This window comes from Rhinichthys klamathensis, unplaced genomic scaffold (assembly GCF_029890125.1).
Source record: "Rhinichthys klamathensis goyatoka isolate OS25496 unplaced genomic scaffold, OSU_Roscu_1.1 h1tg000256l_1, whole genome shotgun sequence".
Taxonomy (NCBI): Eukaryota; Metazoa; Chordata; class Actinopteri; order Cypriniformes; family Leuciscidae; genus Rhinichthys; species Rhinichthys klamathensis.
Window position 1 is genome coordinate 1,839,681 of NW_026606778.1, and position 17,191 is coordinate 1,856,871.

The 17,191-nt window shown below is 37.9% G+C and overlaps 1 protein-coding gene across 4 annotated transcripts in view; it reads left to right on the forward strand.

Annotated features, from left to right (window-relative positions):
* The window catches only part of foxn3 (forkhead box N3), a 104,187-nt gene that overhangs the window by 28,406 nt on the left and 58,590 nt on the right, over nt 1-17,191 (forward strand). For all 4 annotated transcript variants that reach the window (XM_056267238.1, XM_056267240.1, XM_056267242.1 and 1 more), the window contains exon 2: nt 1,710-2,266. In XM_056267238.1, the coding sequence (XP_056123213.1) occupies nt 1,724-2,266 (543 nt within the window). In that variant the 5' untranslated portion in view covers nt 1,710-1,723. The remainder of the gene's footprint in view (nt 1-1,709; nt 2,267-17,191) is intronic.

Here is a 17,191-nt window from a genome sequence, read left to right on the forward strand (position 1 = left end):
TTTGGCAGTATTTAAATGTTTGACGTGACTTTCTAGTAATTGCTTTTGCTGATGGACCGGCTGTGTTGAGCGAACGAGAGGGTGAGAGAGTGAGACAGGAAAGACAGCGCCACATAAATTGATCTTAGTGATCATGGGGAAGGTCGCAGTCTGTTTTTCTGGTGTCATGTTCTGAGTATTTGATTCAGTGATTGACATCTTTCCCCTCTGTCGCACACAGTTCTTTATAGAATAGTGTATTGAAATAGATCAGGGGTGCCCAATCCCGTTCCCAGAGATCTACCTCCCTGCAAAGTTCAGCTTCAACCTTGATCAAACACAACTGAACCAGCTAATTAAGATCTTCAGGAGTACTCGATAATTACAGACAGGTGTGTTTAATCAGGGTTGGATCTGAACTCTGCTGATAGGTGGATATCCAGAAACAGGATTGATTGAACACCCCTGACATAGATAGAGATATTTTTAGGTTAGTAGTACTATAGCTGTCATTTTGTTTTAAAATGAGGAAAAATCACAAACGAGCTTGTTATGGTGACATCTAAAATGGCAAGACTTACTGAATAATCTCAAATACCAGTTTCCTTGTTAAAAAATTGGACATGAACACCCTCTCAAATAAAAATGTTCCTATAGCACATGAAGGCAGCATTAGCTCAGATATTAAGTTAAATGTTTTGGCCAGCATATGTTGATCTGTATTAGCTCATTAAAAACTGAAATCATTATTATTCATTTTCAGTGAGTTCCCTTAACACAAATGAACAGTTTCCTTTATTCCTAATTGCCTCTGTCAATCCTGGGATTTTGTAGGTCAGTGGATAAAGGCATGGATCAGCAATTTAATATAAAGTATGATTTAAAGTATGGTCCAGTTCTAATCCACACTAATGTAACCCTTTATATTATTACAATTTAAAATAACCTTTTCTATTGTAATATATTTTCAAATGTAATTTATTCCTGTGATGGTAAAGCTGAATTTTCAGCATCATTACTCTAGTCTTCAGTGTCACACAATGCTGATTTGATGCTCAAGAAACGTTCCTTATTATCTTCAATGTTGAAAATGGTTGTGCTGCTCATTATTGATGCGGAAACCATTATTCATTCTTTGATAAATAGCAAGTTCAAAAGACAGACATTAATTTGAGATCAAAAACTTTTGTAACATTATAGCTACATGCCTTTACTGTCACATTTAATCATTGTATGACATTTGTCACATTATATATGTATTGATATCTTTATTTTTATCTGTGTACGACAACTATAAAAAGAGCAACTGAGAGAACATAAAACAGACAGACAGAGCAGATCAGTTGTAGATGACCTTGAGTATTATATTCCATTTACTTGAAATATTTCACACTGTAGCAAGGCTTCTTCAGTTGCTCTGTAGCTGTTCCGTCTTCTCTGAGAGCATTCTTGCTGTTGACAGAGTAGGATAATTCTCACTGCCATGCTCTTTTTGTGCTCTCTGAGAATGTTTTGTCCCTTGGATGGAAGTAAAGGCTGTGATCTGAACATCAAGTGAAATAAATCAACCTGCAAGACAATCAGTCTGTAAACTTCTACAATAGCTTTGTAGTGGATTTGGATTGCGCATTTGGGAAGAATGTCTTGACCAAATGATGCTCTTAATGTGTTTTATTTTCACCTTTGACGTTCTTTGATTGTGATCTTGTTCTCCTTGGTGTATTTCGTAGGAGCCTTGGTCTAAATGGGTCCGGTTATGCCTCCCAGTAAGAAGCTGGAAAGTTCCGGGGTCAGCGTCGCGAGCGGCCTGAGCCAGTTCTATCAGGCGAGCTCCATAACGCGCGCCCTACAGGAGGCCGAGGAAATGGACCTGGCTCTTCCCATCATCAAACTGGAGAAGGGCAGCGTGGAGGACGAGGAACTCACCAACCTCAACTGGCTCCACGAGAGCAAGAACCTGCTCAACAGCTTCGGTGACCCCGTGTTGAGAAGCGTCAGCCCTGTCCAGGACCTGGACGATGACACCCCACCCTCCCCGGCCCACTCGGATCTCCCTTACGACGCCAAGCAGAACCCCAACTGCAAACCTCCTTATTCGTTCAGCTGCCTCATCTTCATGGCAATAGAAGATGCCCCTTCTAAGAGACTGCCAGTTAAAGACATATACAACTGGATCCTGGAACACTTCCCTTACTTTGCCAACGCCCCCACGGGGTGGAAGAACTCAGTCAGGCACAATCTTTCCCTCAATAAGTGCTTTAAGAAGGTGGACAAGGACAGGAGTCAGGTAAGGATGCCAAAATCATTCTGCATCAATCTTTAATTGCACTGTGGGAAATGCTCACCTTATTGTACTCTAGATTTGATTTAATTTTTGCTCTTTTTATTTGTCTTTTACTCCTTTTTTTGGTAGTAGTCGAGACTCTACAAACATTTGCTTAAAAATTTTCAGTAGCCTAAAGGCAGCTCCACTGTTTTCGAAAATGATTGCTGTTAGAAACAGGTTAATACAAAATGTTACACTGCTGTTTGTAGTCAAATTGTATTGCGTATAACTTTAGAAGTAAAGATGTGGCATTAGTAAATGCTCTACCTACAGTTTTTTTGTCAAGTGCCGCTGGGAATTACAGTTCATTTGCAGTGAATTCGTTTGAGCGGTTCGTCAATTAACCATAAGATGATTGTCCAATCAATTAGATTTAAAAAAACTTTAACATATATAATATATTTGTAATATATATGTATATGTAAATAGGGTTTTATTTGTTTCTTAGTTTTATTACTCCTATTTAGTGTAAAGTTATACGTTAACTTTTTAGTGTTCATAATATCTTATGCTTTAGCTAATGTTAATGAACTGGACCTTATTGTTAATTATAATTTTTTTTACCATATATTTGATAATTATATAATTAGAAAGATTTTGCCTGCTTAAAAAGCTTTTAACTTGTATTCTAGCTAACTACTTTGTCAAAAGGCTGTACTTTGTTTTTAAATGAGTGGCTTTGGAAATCTACGCTGCAGGAGTGTGATGAACATGTCAATATTTAGGGGTGAGGCTTGTTATCTCGGTTTTAATATGGGTAAATGTTGATTGAATTGATTCCTGTATGAAAACATTTTATAATTGTTTGATAAAAGGATGAAGCTTATGAATTGGGACTCATTAGATGCTTATTGAGTATTGATTGATTCTTGTCAAAAGCTGATAAATGCATTCCTGTGCGTGTGTATCATATTGAGAGCATGCTGTGTGTGTGTGTGTGTGTGTGTGTTTATGGTGTGCATGTGTCTACAAGTTAGTCAGAACAGTAAAGCCATTCCATGTGACTCTTACAGTTCACTGCCATCTGGTCCCTGGCTGTCGAGCAAATAATTTTTTCTGTATATGTGTCTCCATAGAAACAGCTTTGCAGTTGACATGGAAAGTAAGCTGTTGCTGTAGCAACAGAGAAACTGATGTGTTTGTTGTGTGTGTATGTGTGTGAGAAAGTGTTCTGGCTGGGAATGGCTAATCCAGCGATGGCAGTGTAGTGGGCTGCCGCTACCCCTTTGTGCCGCTCAATTAACCCCTTCACTCCTGCCACGACAATAAGAACACTTCTGTGACTTTGGTTGCAGGGTGTCCATAAAGAATGAATGTTTTTTCCTTGTTTGCCATGGTCAAAATATTTGAGTTTTGAGAGACTCTGTGCACATGTTCTTTGTTTGTTATTATGGTGACTTAATATTGAATTTAAATTAAATTTAAAATCTTGGATTGGGGTGTTTTTCATCTGCTGTGATGACAATATCCAGGCTCTGCACCCGACTTGAGATATCATTTTAATGCTTTTTTTTTTAATGTGCTTGTCTAATTTTATTTAAATCCAAAATTGTATTTCCTTGCTGAGAATCACAGAGTTTAGTTGTTTTTTCTTTATTCAGCTGAACTGTGTTAGTTTGAGCCCTGGGCTTTTTGGAATTAAAAAGGTCTTTTTTTCTTTTCTTTATTGTTCAAACTTTTTTTTTTTTTTTACATTTTCTGTACAAAGAAGTTGTTTTTGCCTTTTGTGGGCAGGCGCTTGGTCATTTCTAGGGTGATCTTGGTGGTTACTCAATGGTTGTGGTTGTGCAAAACATTTTGCCATGATGCTAAGGTGTTGTGCAGGGTGTTGCTAGATGGTTCATAAGGTGATCTTGGTGGTTGCTGGATGGCATTTTTATGTGCAAACTTGCAGTCATGATGCAACGGTGTTGTTCATAGTTACTAGGGCGTTGCTAGGCGTTTCTAGTGTGATCTAGGTGGTTGCTGGATGGTACTTGCATGTGCAAAACTTGCCGCCATTATGTTAGGGTATTGTACATTTGTTACTGGGGAGTTGCAAGGTGGTTTCTAAGGTGATTAGGTGGTTGCATGTGCAAAACTTGCAACCTTGATGATAGGGTGTTGTGCCCGTTTACTAGGGTGTTGTTAGGCAATTTCTAGTGTGATCTAGGTGGTTGCTGGGTAGGGTTGGGTATCGTTTGGGTTTTATCCGATTCCAGTACCTACTCGGTATTTTTTAAACGGTTCCGGTGCTTAAACGGTTCTTAAATCGGTACTTAAGAAAATGAAACCGCACACACGTTATAAAAAAATAATACCCTTTAATTTACAGGGCCAAACTGGACACAATATTAACTTAAATCTTTAAACAATATAAATACAAGTAACATATGGTAATAATAAAACCAATATAAAATAAAAATTCATATTTACATAATATCAAATGAAACAATATTGTATCAAACAATGTAATAATACTGGAGAATTAATAGAGATTACTAGCAGGCAGAGCTGCCAACTCTCACGCATTGACCGTGAGACTCACGCAAATGACCCTTTTCACACAGAAAAATCGCGGACAAAGAGGACACGGACAGACAAGACAGAGAAGGTTACTTTTGATATGGAACAAATCCACAGCTGTCAGATTCTGTCAATATTTTTACGAGATTCACACAATAAATAACGTTTTGGCTCATTGAAATGTGACAGATCGCTGTAGCACGTCAGTTCAAACGGCACGTGATACAGCAGCCTACAAATCCACTGCTTCTTAGCTACGCAGCGTTGAGTGAACCTATGAAAGAGAACATCTCTGGTTACTGGTGTAACATATCTCTCAATAGGGAACGGGACGCTGCCAAGCTCCTCGCGCTGCCGACCAGCTTCCTTTTTCGGCAGAGAAATCAGAGGAGCAGATGGCGCGCGCGCGCCAACATAATATGACGACGTAAGTGCGTCGATGCGGCGCCCGCGCCATCAGCCAATGAATTGGCTTGATTCTATATGGGATTCAGACTATCGGCACACCAAGAGGGCGTTCTGACACGTAATTTTACACGTGAAATGCAGCCAAACCTTGCGAGAAAGCGCGCATGCGAGACAGAAGAAACTGTGCTCCAAACTGTGTAGCACACGCACGGCGGAGAGGGAGAGAGCGAGAGACCTTGTGTGTGCGTGTGTGCCTAATGAAGTTAGGCACCGAAATCAGGCACCGAAATTTTCGTTCTTTTCGGTCTGGTTACTACCGTTTACGTCGGAACCGGTTCCCTATTGGCACCGAGTTTCGGTACCCAACCCTATTGCTGGGTGGTACTTGCATGTGCAAAACTTGCAACCATGATGATAGGGTGTTGTGCACGGTTACTAGGGTGTTGTTAGGCAATTTCTAGTGTGATCTAGGTGGATGCTGATTGCATGTGAAAAGTTGCTGCCATAATGCTAGGGGTGAAAGTGAAAGTGACATGTGAAGGCCAAGTAACCCAAACCTGTACTTGGAATTTGTCCTCTGCACTTAACCCTTTCAAGTTAGTGCTTAGACATTAGGAGTAGTGACACACTCAGATACACACTCTGAACAGTGGACAGACGTTTTTACTGCGGTGTCTTGCTCAAGGGCACCTCAGTCATTTCCTGCCAGTATTGAGAATCGAACCCGCAGCCTTCAGGTTATCAGTTGGACTCTAACCATTAGGCCACGACTGCCCCCCTGTTGAATTGTTACTAGGGCGCTGTGCCAGGTCAAAAGCCCCAAGACTCTATGATACTTTGTTAAATATAGAGCGGTTTTACTCAAGATACCTTCAAAAGAGCTACCAAAGATGAGCATAACCGGTGTCCATCGCAAATGCAGATTGATATCTAAACGTTTTTTCTTCTTCTCACTAACATTCGGATATTAAAACTGAATAAAATGCCAACAATAAAAATAATTAATATTTTTTATAATTGTTAAAATATTAGAACATTGGTAAAAAACATCACAAAGTCAAGACAAGACCTTCCTCAGTCATTACTGTAATAATAGCATACTGGCTAAACAGATTTGGCAAACGCTCTAGTGCGTTTTTTTTATGCGCTCTGGAAAACTTCAAATGTTTCTATTTACAACGTGTTTTTGCAGCGGTGAGAAATGTAGCCAATCACAGTCATGAATGCAATGGCCAATCAGAGGTGTTTAATTTAGTCCACTCACCGCTCAAAACACCCGAGTTTTTGTTCGATGTTGAGATCTGCACGCTCGCGAATCCTCTCAATAACAAACAAAGACACAATGTAAGTAGGGCTGCCCTCGACTAAAGATTTTTCTGGTTGACTAGTAGTCATTCATTTTAGGTGTTTAGTCGACTAATCACACGTTTATTAATAAACCATATAGTAAGTCATAATAATGAGCCTTTAATTGCCTACATATAGCTTAATCAGCTCTCAAGCGCACGCATAAAGCTTGCCACTGCTCACCGACAGAAGTAATGATTTTGAATGTGTTGGGGAAAAAATAGCAAGGAGACTGTCTGAGAACTTTGATTATTATTGACAGATTTTAATGGAACTGTGAGATCGCGAACTGAGATGAGTAACAGCTTTTTAGTGACTGTAAAGGGAACGTTTTTTTTTTGCCTGTTTTCGAGGCTATAGCCTATATAATCAATTGAATAAAATTTTGGTTTTTCATGCTGCTAAGAGGACAGATGAAGAATTATTACACGCTCAAAATTACAGTGACAGTGATAACTTGCACGGGACAAAAAATGGCATGTCAAAATAGAAAGGCAGGCTGATAGATTAATTATTAAATATTCCTGTCAATATATTTTTTGAAATTTCATTCCAATTATTTGTAAAAGTAATGTCTCACTGTACATTGCTATTCTTGATATAATGTTGCTTACACAACACATTACATCTGCACTTTACTGGAGAATCTTTACTTTACCATTAAAATAATTTACAACGGTGAACAACTAATGAATTGTGATTTTTAATTGTGATGATGCATAAATCTCAATTTTAACAATGAAAAGTAATATACAGGTACAGACACAACTGTAATTTAAACCAAAATATGGTTGGTTTCTATTAATAATGAATGCTATGTAGCTCTGTTTGACATATTTTGTGTCGGGGGTGCTCAATGTCTCTATCGCCTTTGACATTGAAGTAAAAAACATTGAAGACCCCTGCTATTGAACATCAGAGCTTCTACCTAAGCTTTCACCTAAGTTTTCCAGAGTTGTTTGTGTTGTCCTTAAGAAAAAAGTTTCTGTTAGGTCACAAAGTCAGGAGGATTAGCCGTACGCCTGTTCACTTGGTATTTTACTTAATTTCTCTAGCCTCATTGGCCTACTTAATGAATGAGATGACTATTTTAAGTCTGTTTTAATTTCAGATTCATTGTGGATTTGCAATGCAATCATGCATCACTCGACATAATGAGACAGTAAGGGGCAAATTAAACCAGCAAAATAAGAGTCTGAATAAACAAACATTTGATAGATGCTCAATCCCCAGGGGTTTACAGAGGAATAATTAATTCCGGCCAAGAGGAGAATCAAATTAAAAGATCCAGACCTCATGAAAATGTTGTTTTTGCTTTTTACGTATTGAGAATGAGCTGCACCCGCTGCTAGCATCATTTGCACATGCTGTCTGCACTGTTTTAGCACCAGATTCACAAAGGAATTATGCAAATCAAGTAACTGTGCAAATGTGGCAACAAAATTAGTGTTGCATGGGGCAGTTGCACCTTATTCACGTAAATGTGCCTAGACAATGGCTAAAATGATACGAAAGGTATAATTTTCACACAGGGGTCTTAAAATTGCTGCTTCAGTAATCACTAAAAATGTGCGCAAACAAAACCTTTTTAAATGCATCTATTTACCGCAAGCATTCTAGCCGGTAGTAGCGCACCTTAAATTGTGTCAAGCAAGTAGTGTTAGCATTTATGAATCCAGCACATCAGTGATAACCCTCATTTGCATTAAAGCAAGCTGTGTTTAATCAGTAAAGAATCATTTATGTTATTTACCAGTCTACCATAACTGGTAGAGAATGGCAGTAGCAACACCAAGGTCATGGGTTCGATTCCTTGGGAATACACATACTGATAAACTTTAGATAAATCTGCTTTTGGATAAATGCTTATATTCATATTTAATGCATTTGGTAGATGCTTTTATCCAAAAGCATGCTGCATTCAAGGTACATTATAACTTTGGTATAACTGGGTAAGTTAAATAATCCAGGGTTTTGCGCTGAAATCCTGTGCGCTAGAGTGGTGCAAACTCTTTGGTTCATGAGTGCATGTTGCTATAATGCGTAGTGACTGGGGAAGAGTGGGTGCTCTAGAAATGACACCCTGTCATTTGTTTCCATGGCACTGTTATGAACACAGGATCTGAACTTGGCACCTGAGCGGTGGTTATATGGGTGGATCTCCAAAGCTCTTGTGTCCCTTACAAAGACTACATACAGGCACATGCATCGGTGTTTATACATAGACAGCTTTGATGATTAATGTGTCTTTTCCATTGTTGATGTCATCTCCATAGCAACAGGACGAGGTTACGCAAGATTTGCAGTTGAACAGGTAACAGCGGAGTCGTTTATGAAGAAACACAGGACGCCATTGGCATTTCCAGTTGCGTTTAGTGCTTTTTGTACTGTCAGCACTGTAATAGTGATGTTCTGGCTGTTTGATTGAGTTTAGAAGTTTAATTATTTAAAGATCAGTGTGTCAGAAATATATCTCTTCTCTGATCCTCGGTCTCAAATCCCCATCTATATGAAGGGTCACGCTGATAACGCTGATCCGTGTGACACGATTTATCCCTCGCTCTGAAAACCAGGTTGATGTAAGATAAAGCCGGCCTGCTCACTGACTTGTTCCCTGGCCAGCTGTTATGTTCCCTGTGGACAGATGTTGGTTGCGGGGGAAGCTGCGGGAGATTTGCACGCGAACCTCACTTTGACGTCACCAGCCCGCCCAACTTTCGTAGGCTGTGCCGTGTTACCAAGGGTTATGCGACCGCTCCCCAGGGATCCTAATGCTGACACCACAGTATCTGCCGATCAATAGCAGACGCGGAGCCGAGCGTTGACTCTCGGGGTGTCAGCACCTTCTGGAATCTCAATCTTTTACTTCCTCTTAATGAGAGCAAGAAGAGCTTTAACTCTAAAATCTAATTTGTTGCTTGGTGACGTCCAAGCATGGGTTTATCCAACGATATGGCAGCACAGATAAGACTAGTTTTGATGATAAGAAGGGAAACTTTGGGGAACTTTATGGATCTGTAGGTTGTGAGGATAGAGAAAATGAAAGGGCATTCCATGCTCTGTCTTTGCTTGACTCATGACTCACTGTCCACTATAGTGTTTTATATTTTCTCTTATGGTTGTAAGCAACCATTATTAGTAGCCTACCTTGCATCTTGCAAAAGGAAAGCATGATTAAAGAAACCAAAACATGAAAAAAAACATTGTGTACTCTCCCTTATCTTGTTTAAAACCATATGACTGTGGAAAACAAAAAAAGGAGATATTTTGGAGAATTGTACTGATCGCTATGGAGCTTTCAAGTTCAAAAATCTTCAAAAGTATCAAATATTGTAAGCTATATTTCAAGACCTCCGAAGTGATGGGATAACTTTGTCTGAGAACCAGATCAGTCAGATTCATGAACAAATAATTTAGAGTGATTTATGAACTGCATAAAAAATTAATTGAAAAAACTATTCATTTATTCATTTATTATCTATTCAACAAACTATATTGCTTATTTGTTAATGAATCGGACATTGCTACTTGATGAACCATCATGAATGTGCTAAGAACAGCTAGAGCATGGCAAAACTTTCAGTGAATGATGATCAGTAAGGATGCATTAAATTGATCGAAAAAATGACAGTAAGGACATTGATAATGTTACAATAGATTTTTATTTTTTTAACTTTCTATTTAGAATCCTAAAGAGAATGTCATGGTTTCCACAAAAATATTAAGCAACTGTTTTCAACATTGATGATACATGTTTCTTGAGCAGCAAATCAGCATACAGGACTGTAATACTTATTTCTGAAGGATCATGTGACACTGAAGACTGGAGTAAAGATGCTAAAAATTCAGCTTATACATCACAGGAATATTAGAAAACAATTATCTTAAATTGTAATAATATTTCACAATATTACTGTTTTACTGCATTTTTTTATTAAATAAATGCAGCCTAAGCATAAACATATTTTTCAGAAACATAAAACAATCATAATGACCCCAAACTTTTAAATAGTAGTGAACATGCATTAAAAAAAACTACAATTATTAAAAATGTGTCCTTTTGTGTCTCACGACAGAATGAAGTTCAAATAGAACTACATTATTTACGACTGTAAATAATTGCAGAAATTTTAATTTGCTGGGCATCTATTCCTTAAAAGCACAACCTAGCACAATTGTGCTACTTCATGGATCGTGTTGGGACTACCGCTTTTAACAAGACTAACGTGGAACAGATGAAAGGATAATTGCAGCTAATGCTGTCATTTCAGCTGTACAATTGAGCAATTTTAGAGATTGCTTGACTTGTCTGTTAGTCTGTCACCGATATAGCCCCGTGAGTGCTTCATCATTAGGTCTTTTCACAGACAGAACAGTGTGTTTGAATTTGTGTGTTGAATACAAGTCTGTCAGGTTGAGAAGTGTTGTTAAATGAGCTAATCTGTGTGTTAGAAATCTTTACCATCTGATTATGGAAATCAGCTTATTTAGTTAATTGTCTGACTCTGTGCCTTTAGGCGGAGCTTCAGGTGCCAGATATGCAAGCAAACCTCAGCAGTCCTCATGATATCTGTGTGTCTATTTGTCTCCCTCCACAATTGGTGCACTGCTTTTTTCTTCATGTCTATTGCTTATACTTAAAGGTTTGGGCATTTGATCAAACTTTTTGGTGCATAGCTCAACTTTTTGGTGCATATATATATATATATATAGGCCTATTAGGGTTGTAACAATATATCGTGTCATAATATATCGCAATACAAAAATGCAACAATATTAATCGTGGATAGTGACAATTATGTATTGTGAATATTCACCCAAAATGAAAATTACTGTTTTTTGTTTTTGTTTTTTTTTACAGTTTTAGTGTTAGTACTACATTAAACTACTATATATAATGTTGAATACAATGTATAATAATGCAATGGGGGGATATTTGTGGTTCCTGATAATGCCAAATGTCTTATGTTACCAGTAAAAAGTGGCCTACATTATTATAAATATATATAGTCGGTGACAGAGTGCAAGTGTATTCGTCTGAAATAATTCTGTATTTTCAGCCTCAGAATCATGAATATTTTTTATTCTGGTGTCACTATTGTCCTGTGCATTGGGTTATCAGCACCAAGTCCAAGCCTATTCATTTCCACACCCAATGTAATACCAAATGTAGCATTTTTTAATCAACAGTAAAAAAAATTGTTAATCTTTTATCATACGTCTTGGAGTATAATAATATCGTATTAGCAATAATATCGTATCGTGACTTATTGACGTATTGAATTGTGACATGAGGGTATCGTTACACCCCTAATATATATATATATATATATATATATATGTATATATATACATGCACACACACACACACACAAACCTCGATAATGAGTATTACTTTCAATAGCTTAATCCTTCATTGCTCCACCCACTTATTCATCTCATTTACTGTCTCACTGATACAGATGTACATTATGCAGTTTCTGTAGTGGGAACCTTTCGCTGTAGTTAGCAGGCAAAAGATTGAGTCGCATAAAAGGTCACTGTTTAAAATGTGATTGCATGTGTGTATCTGTTCACTTCCTGCACAAGGTTGAGTCACTGATTTGATTCCAAAGCTTGGTGTCCTCACGCCTCGTGTCCGTATGCTGCACTCGTGGGGGACACCATATTGCTTGCTTATGATCTCGGCGTGCGGTGACCGTATCAGAATAAACATGGTGTGTGCACGCCAAGAGGCACGGTTTGCTCGAGAGTGGGCGATTTTTGTGGGACTATATCTCAGCGTCGCTTGATCTGGCCACCCTTTGTGCACGGCACACTCATAAGATGGCATGAATGCACACACACTCACACTCCTACACCCACATACACTCTGTCCTGGGTACTTTTCTGGAACGGACTGCGCTGTGGGAACAGAACTTGTCTCAGTTTATCATGTCATCAGCTTTTACTTTTGTGTCTGCTGTACTCTGGACGGCTTCAGGCTCTGCAAAGGAATCCTTTTTAATTAGGATTACACAGGTCATTAGGAAACCCAAGTTTTTTCTGTGCTCTTCTCCCAACTTCCCTCTGTATTGGGACCAATATTTTGGTGTCGAACTAAGTTATTGATCGTGGTTGCCTCAGTGGGGTCTCTTAGTTTAGATTTTTTTGTGAGTCTCTTGTTTGTTTTTCTGGAGAGATAAGGCAACACAATCTTAAACTCCTAGACCGCTAAAGGACAGTTATAAAACTTTTGATGATATTTATTTTAAATACGTTGATCCGTTGCAAGGGTGTAGAAGAAAACTGAAAGGGTTCGCAAAAATGCAACTTTTTAGGAGAACAGGCTAGAATGGATACGAAAGAAACAAATATTGTAAGTATAGGATTCCCCCACCCCCCACCAAAAAAAAAAGTAGAAATAAAATATAAATATTCTTTATATATAAATAGAGAGACTAAATTATATTATTATAAAAACTATTTTATTTATAACTTAAAATTATATAATACATTAAACATTCCATAGTTTATAGCTGTATTTAAAAAAAATCCTGATCTAAAGACTAGAATATTGTATTGTGTATATATTGTAATTTTGTATTATTTAATAATAATTATAATTCTTTTTTTTATATTCATAATTGAAATAATTGATTCTTCTGCCATCTAATATAGTCCATTGGTTTTATGGTTGGCTGTTTATGGTTTCCTTGCAGTTTATCAACTTTGATGCATCATTGATACATAATTCCGCTGTTGTATATGGTCACACTTTAGTTTAGGGTCCAATTCTCACTATTAACTAACTATTAACTACAACTTTTGCCTCAATAAACTCACAATTACTGCTTATTAACAGTTACTTAGGTAGTTGTTAAGTTTTGGTATTGGGTAGGATTAAGGGATGTTGAATGGTCATCCAGGATAAGGCATTAATATGTGCATTAGATTTAGAAGTACTAATAAACCGGCAATATCCTAGTAAAATGCATGCTAATAAGTAACTAGTTAATAGTGAGAATTGGACCCTAAACTAAAGTTATATATCAGCTATTTTACAGTTGCTTGGCTTTGACTGTGACATCCAGTCAGAGTTCAGAGTTGGAATGATCTTTTATGTTGTTTTGTATGAATGAAAGTATGTTCATTGGAACAGGCGTTCGTGTTGAATGTTGGAGGTGTGGTGTGTTGTTCTGAGACACTGCCATGGTGCATCTTCATGCTCACTTCAGCCATCAGAATGAGTTGAAGTGAACACCCTTGAAAAAATGAAAGGAAAGAGTGAGAGTTGGATGGGGTTGATGTTGGACTCATCTCAGTGAATAGATCCAACAACGGCCAAGCTTCCCCCTCCCCAAACGCCCTCATTATGAATGACCTTTCATGCCCTTCCTAATGCACTGAGAGCCTCTGAAGGTGAGTAGAGTCATCGGTCCCTTAATGCTTCGCTGCAGAACTGCACAATATAGACCTGCTTTAAAAAATGCCATTGTGTGCAGAATTCAGCCAATATGAACGAGGTCATCGCGTCTCCACCAATCACAAAGCGAGCTCACTGATACTCGGTTCCTTTATGTGATTTAATCCGCAGAGCCTCAGAGGAGATGACGACTCTGGGGCCGCAGCCATTAGCAGCTGATGACTGCTGGGATTTGGAGACCAAAGCAATGATGTCCTTTTGGACAACTTGATTTATCCATGTTTCAGCTCGGTCGATGTCTGCATTTATATAGATCACCTTACCAAGAGAACATTAACACACTCAATTTAGGAAGTCAGCACACTGTGCTGTTGAAGTGATTTATTTATTTATTTTTCAGAAATAGAGGTATTTTTTTTCTAGCACAATTAAGTTTCCTCCTCCTTGTTATATCCTTACTTTCACTGTAAAAGTGTCCAGGTTGTTCCGGGTAGTAGTTAATTACTGGTCCAGTTTAGAGCCTATGCTAAAATCCTCCCCAAAAAATGGCTTGGGTCCCTCATTCAATGTAATTTTTTTCTTAACCTGTTTGGTTGATTAGGCAAAAGCTTTGGCTAGTGACTGATACATGGTCAATATTAAATTTGACTATTTTGTGTCAATTAATTACAAATAAAACACTAAAAGTGATCATTTTGTATGCTATATGTGAATTTAGGTATCAAAACATCATAAGGTACAGTATGAAAATGAATATCCATTTCAGATGTCAGATTATGATTTTTTTTTTTTTTTTTTTTTTTAAGATTAACTTTAAGTGACTGTGAGACGACGGCAAAGATATACATCCAATATCGACCAATACATTTAATTAAAAAATCTCTGCCAATAACTGATATGAAACTGTTATCAGTTTAAAACAGAGTTATTATCGTTAACTAAAATAAACCAGCATTTTTAAAATTGAAATAAAGCTAAAATAAAATAGAAATATTAGATGAACAACTTAAACTTAAAAAAAAGTTTACACTGAACAGTAAAATGACTAATTAGCTATTAATATATAAATAAATAAAAATTCTAAAATAAAATTGATTTGATTTTTTTATATGTATAAAAGTAAAAGTTACAGCTTAAAATGTAATAGTACACTTTCCTCATATCAAGCCATATGAATTAATTCGTTATCTCACATGTCTGTAGCACAAACGTATCTTACGTGCTTCATTTAAAAAATTGTTTAAATCTGAGCAGTCGAGCAGTTGTAGTAAAGGAAAAAACAGGAATTTTTGTAAAACTAAGTTTTGCATAACATGAAATAGTTGACTGTTATCTCATAATGGTGGCTCCAAAACTTTGGGTTGTGTATTTCCTCACAGTTCCTTTTTCACATATTTAAAGTCGTGCGCATGAAAGGGGGACTCTGGACAGTCGGGTCGAGGGGAGGGGGGTGCTTCATAATAGCAGGTCTTTCGTCTTGCTCGGGAACTGATAGGATTAACTTTACTTCTTATAATGGAATATAGCATCTTCAGAGGCCTGTGCTTCTTAGGAAGAATGAAAGATCTCTCTGCCAAGACTATCAAACAGTCTTTATATACTCCACCATTGCCTGTTGCCTAGGAGACCAGTGTAATCCAAGTGCTTTTCCCCCCTTTTCCCTGGCTCTCCTTTCCCTTTTTTACCCCCTCTCTCTGATTGGAGACTCTACTGGCTGGTGCCATTGAGCTGGCCTTCAGACGGACACAGCAGCTGTCAGGAGATGGAGATAAATCTGAGGCAAAGTGCTCTGAAACCTATTGATTTCTCCTGATTACAGAACATTTGGAAAGACCAGTGCAGCCTCTTCTCCACGGAGCGTATATGAATAATCTGATGCTCGGAGGATCACATATCACACCCTTTAAAGTTGGATGTGTCCCTGTTGGAAGCTTTATTTTGACTACACATACCAATAGTACTCAAATAATTACCATAATTATCATAATCACTGCATATTTAGGCATATGACTAATATTTCAGGAGTGCAACTTTAGCTCATCAATAGATTTTTTTTTCACTCTCTTGAAACTGTCAAAATGTCATGTTCTCGTGAGAAACTGACTTTAGTCAGTTCAACAATAGAAGATTTTCCTGCAGGGCTTGTGCCCTACGATTTATGATGGTATGGTAATTAGAATTGATTGTCTTTGTTTAATCTCACACTTTTGCCTGTTCCTAAGAGACAAAGATGCCAATACACTCAGCTTTTTAAGTTATTTTAGCCTCTTGGTAAAGTAAAATAAAATAAAAAATGCAGCACACAATTTTTAAAAAATTGTTTTAATTTTTATTATTTTTAGCAATAATAATTAGTAGTAGTAAAAGCTTTTTGCGGTTTATATTTTTCTGTGCCCCTACAGTAACAGTAGTAGTTTATCTCGGAGATAAACTAGTTGTAATTTACTAGTTTACTAGTAGTAATCTCGGAGAGATTAGCATGGTAATGCTAATGGATATGTCAATGTTAATGTATTTGGTCTTGGCTGCTGCTGCTGCAGAGCAAGTACCGGGACTTGCTACTGCCAGTACATTCACAGACATCGCTGTGAGCATGTAAGACATGCTGCTGCAGCACATAACCCCCCGTAGCAGATCTATACAGGTGGAGCTGGGGAAGGTGGAGGGTTTCTGAAAGTGCGCTGCAGACTGCTTACAGCAACACTGCTGGTATTTCCAAGGGGGTAATCCATCGACCGGAAGTTGAAGCCGGCCGGGTGCCGCCATTTTGTAGCAGAACTTCTCTTGCGTTAGCATTTCCATTGACTCCCATTCATTTTGGCGTCACTTTGACAGCGAATAACTTTACATCTGAGGCGTTTAAAGACTCCATTTGTCCATTATTTATTTCTAAAGAAACACGACAATGTATAAAGGGCTCCATTACCTTCTATGTTACATTATGGCCCCGTAGAAACAGATTTTGTAAAAATAGGCTAACGATTGCGTCATAACCACTCGACTCTCTGTCGCGCTGTACAGAAATTACCGTACAGACAGGAGGAGAAGCTTGCAGGCAATCGGGGGGACGTCCCGTCAAGGGAGAAGCCCATAGATAATGAGTCCATAAAAGCAACGGAATACTTACTCCTGCTCACTCACGCCAAAGAACTCTTTGCTCAAGTTCCCCGTCTCTGCAAGATTAACGTTGGCAATTTTCACGCACAACTACTAGAAGATTT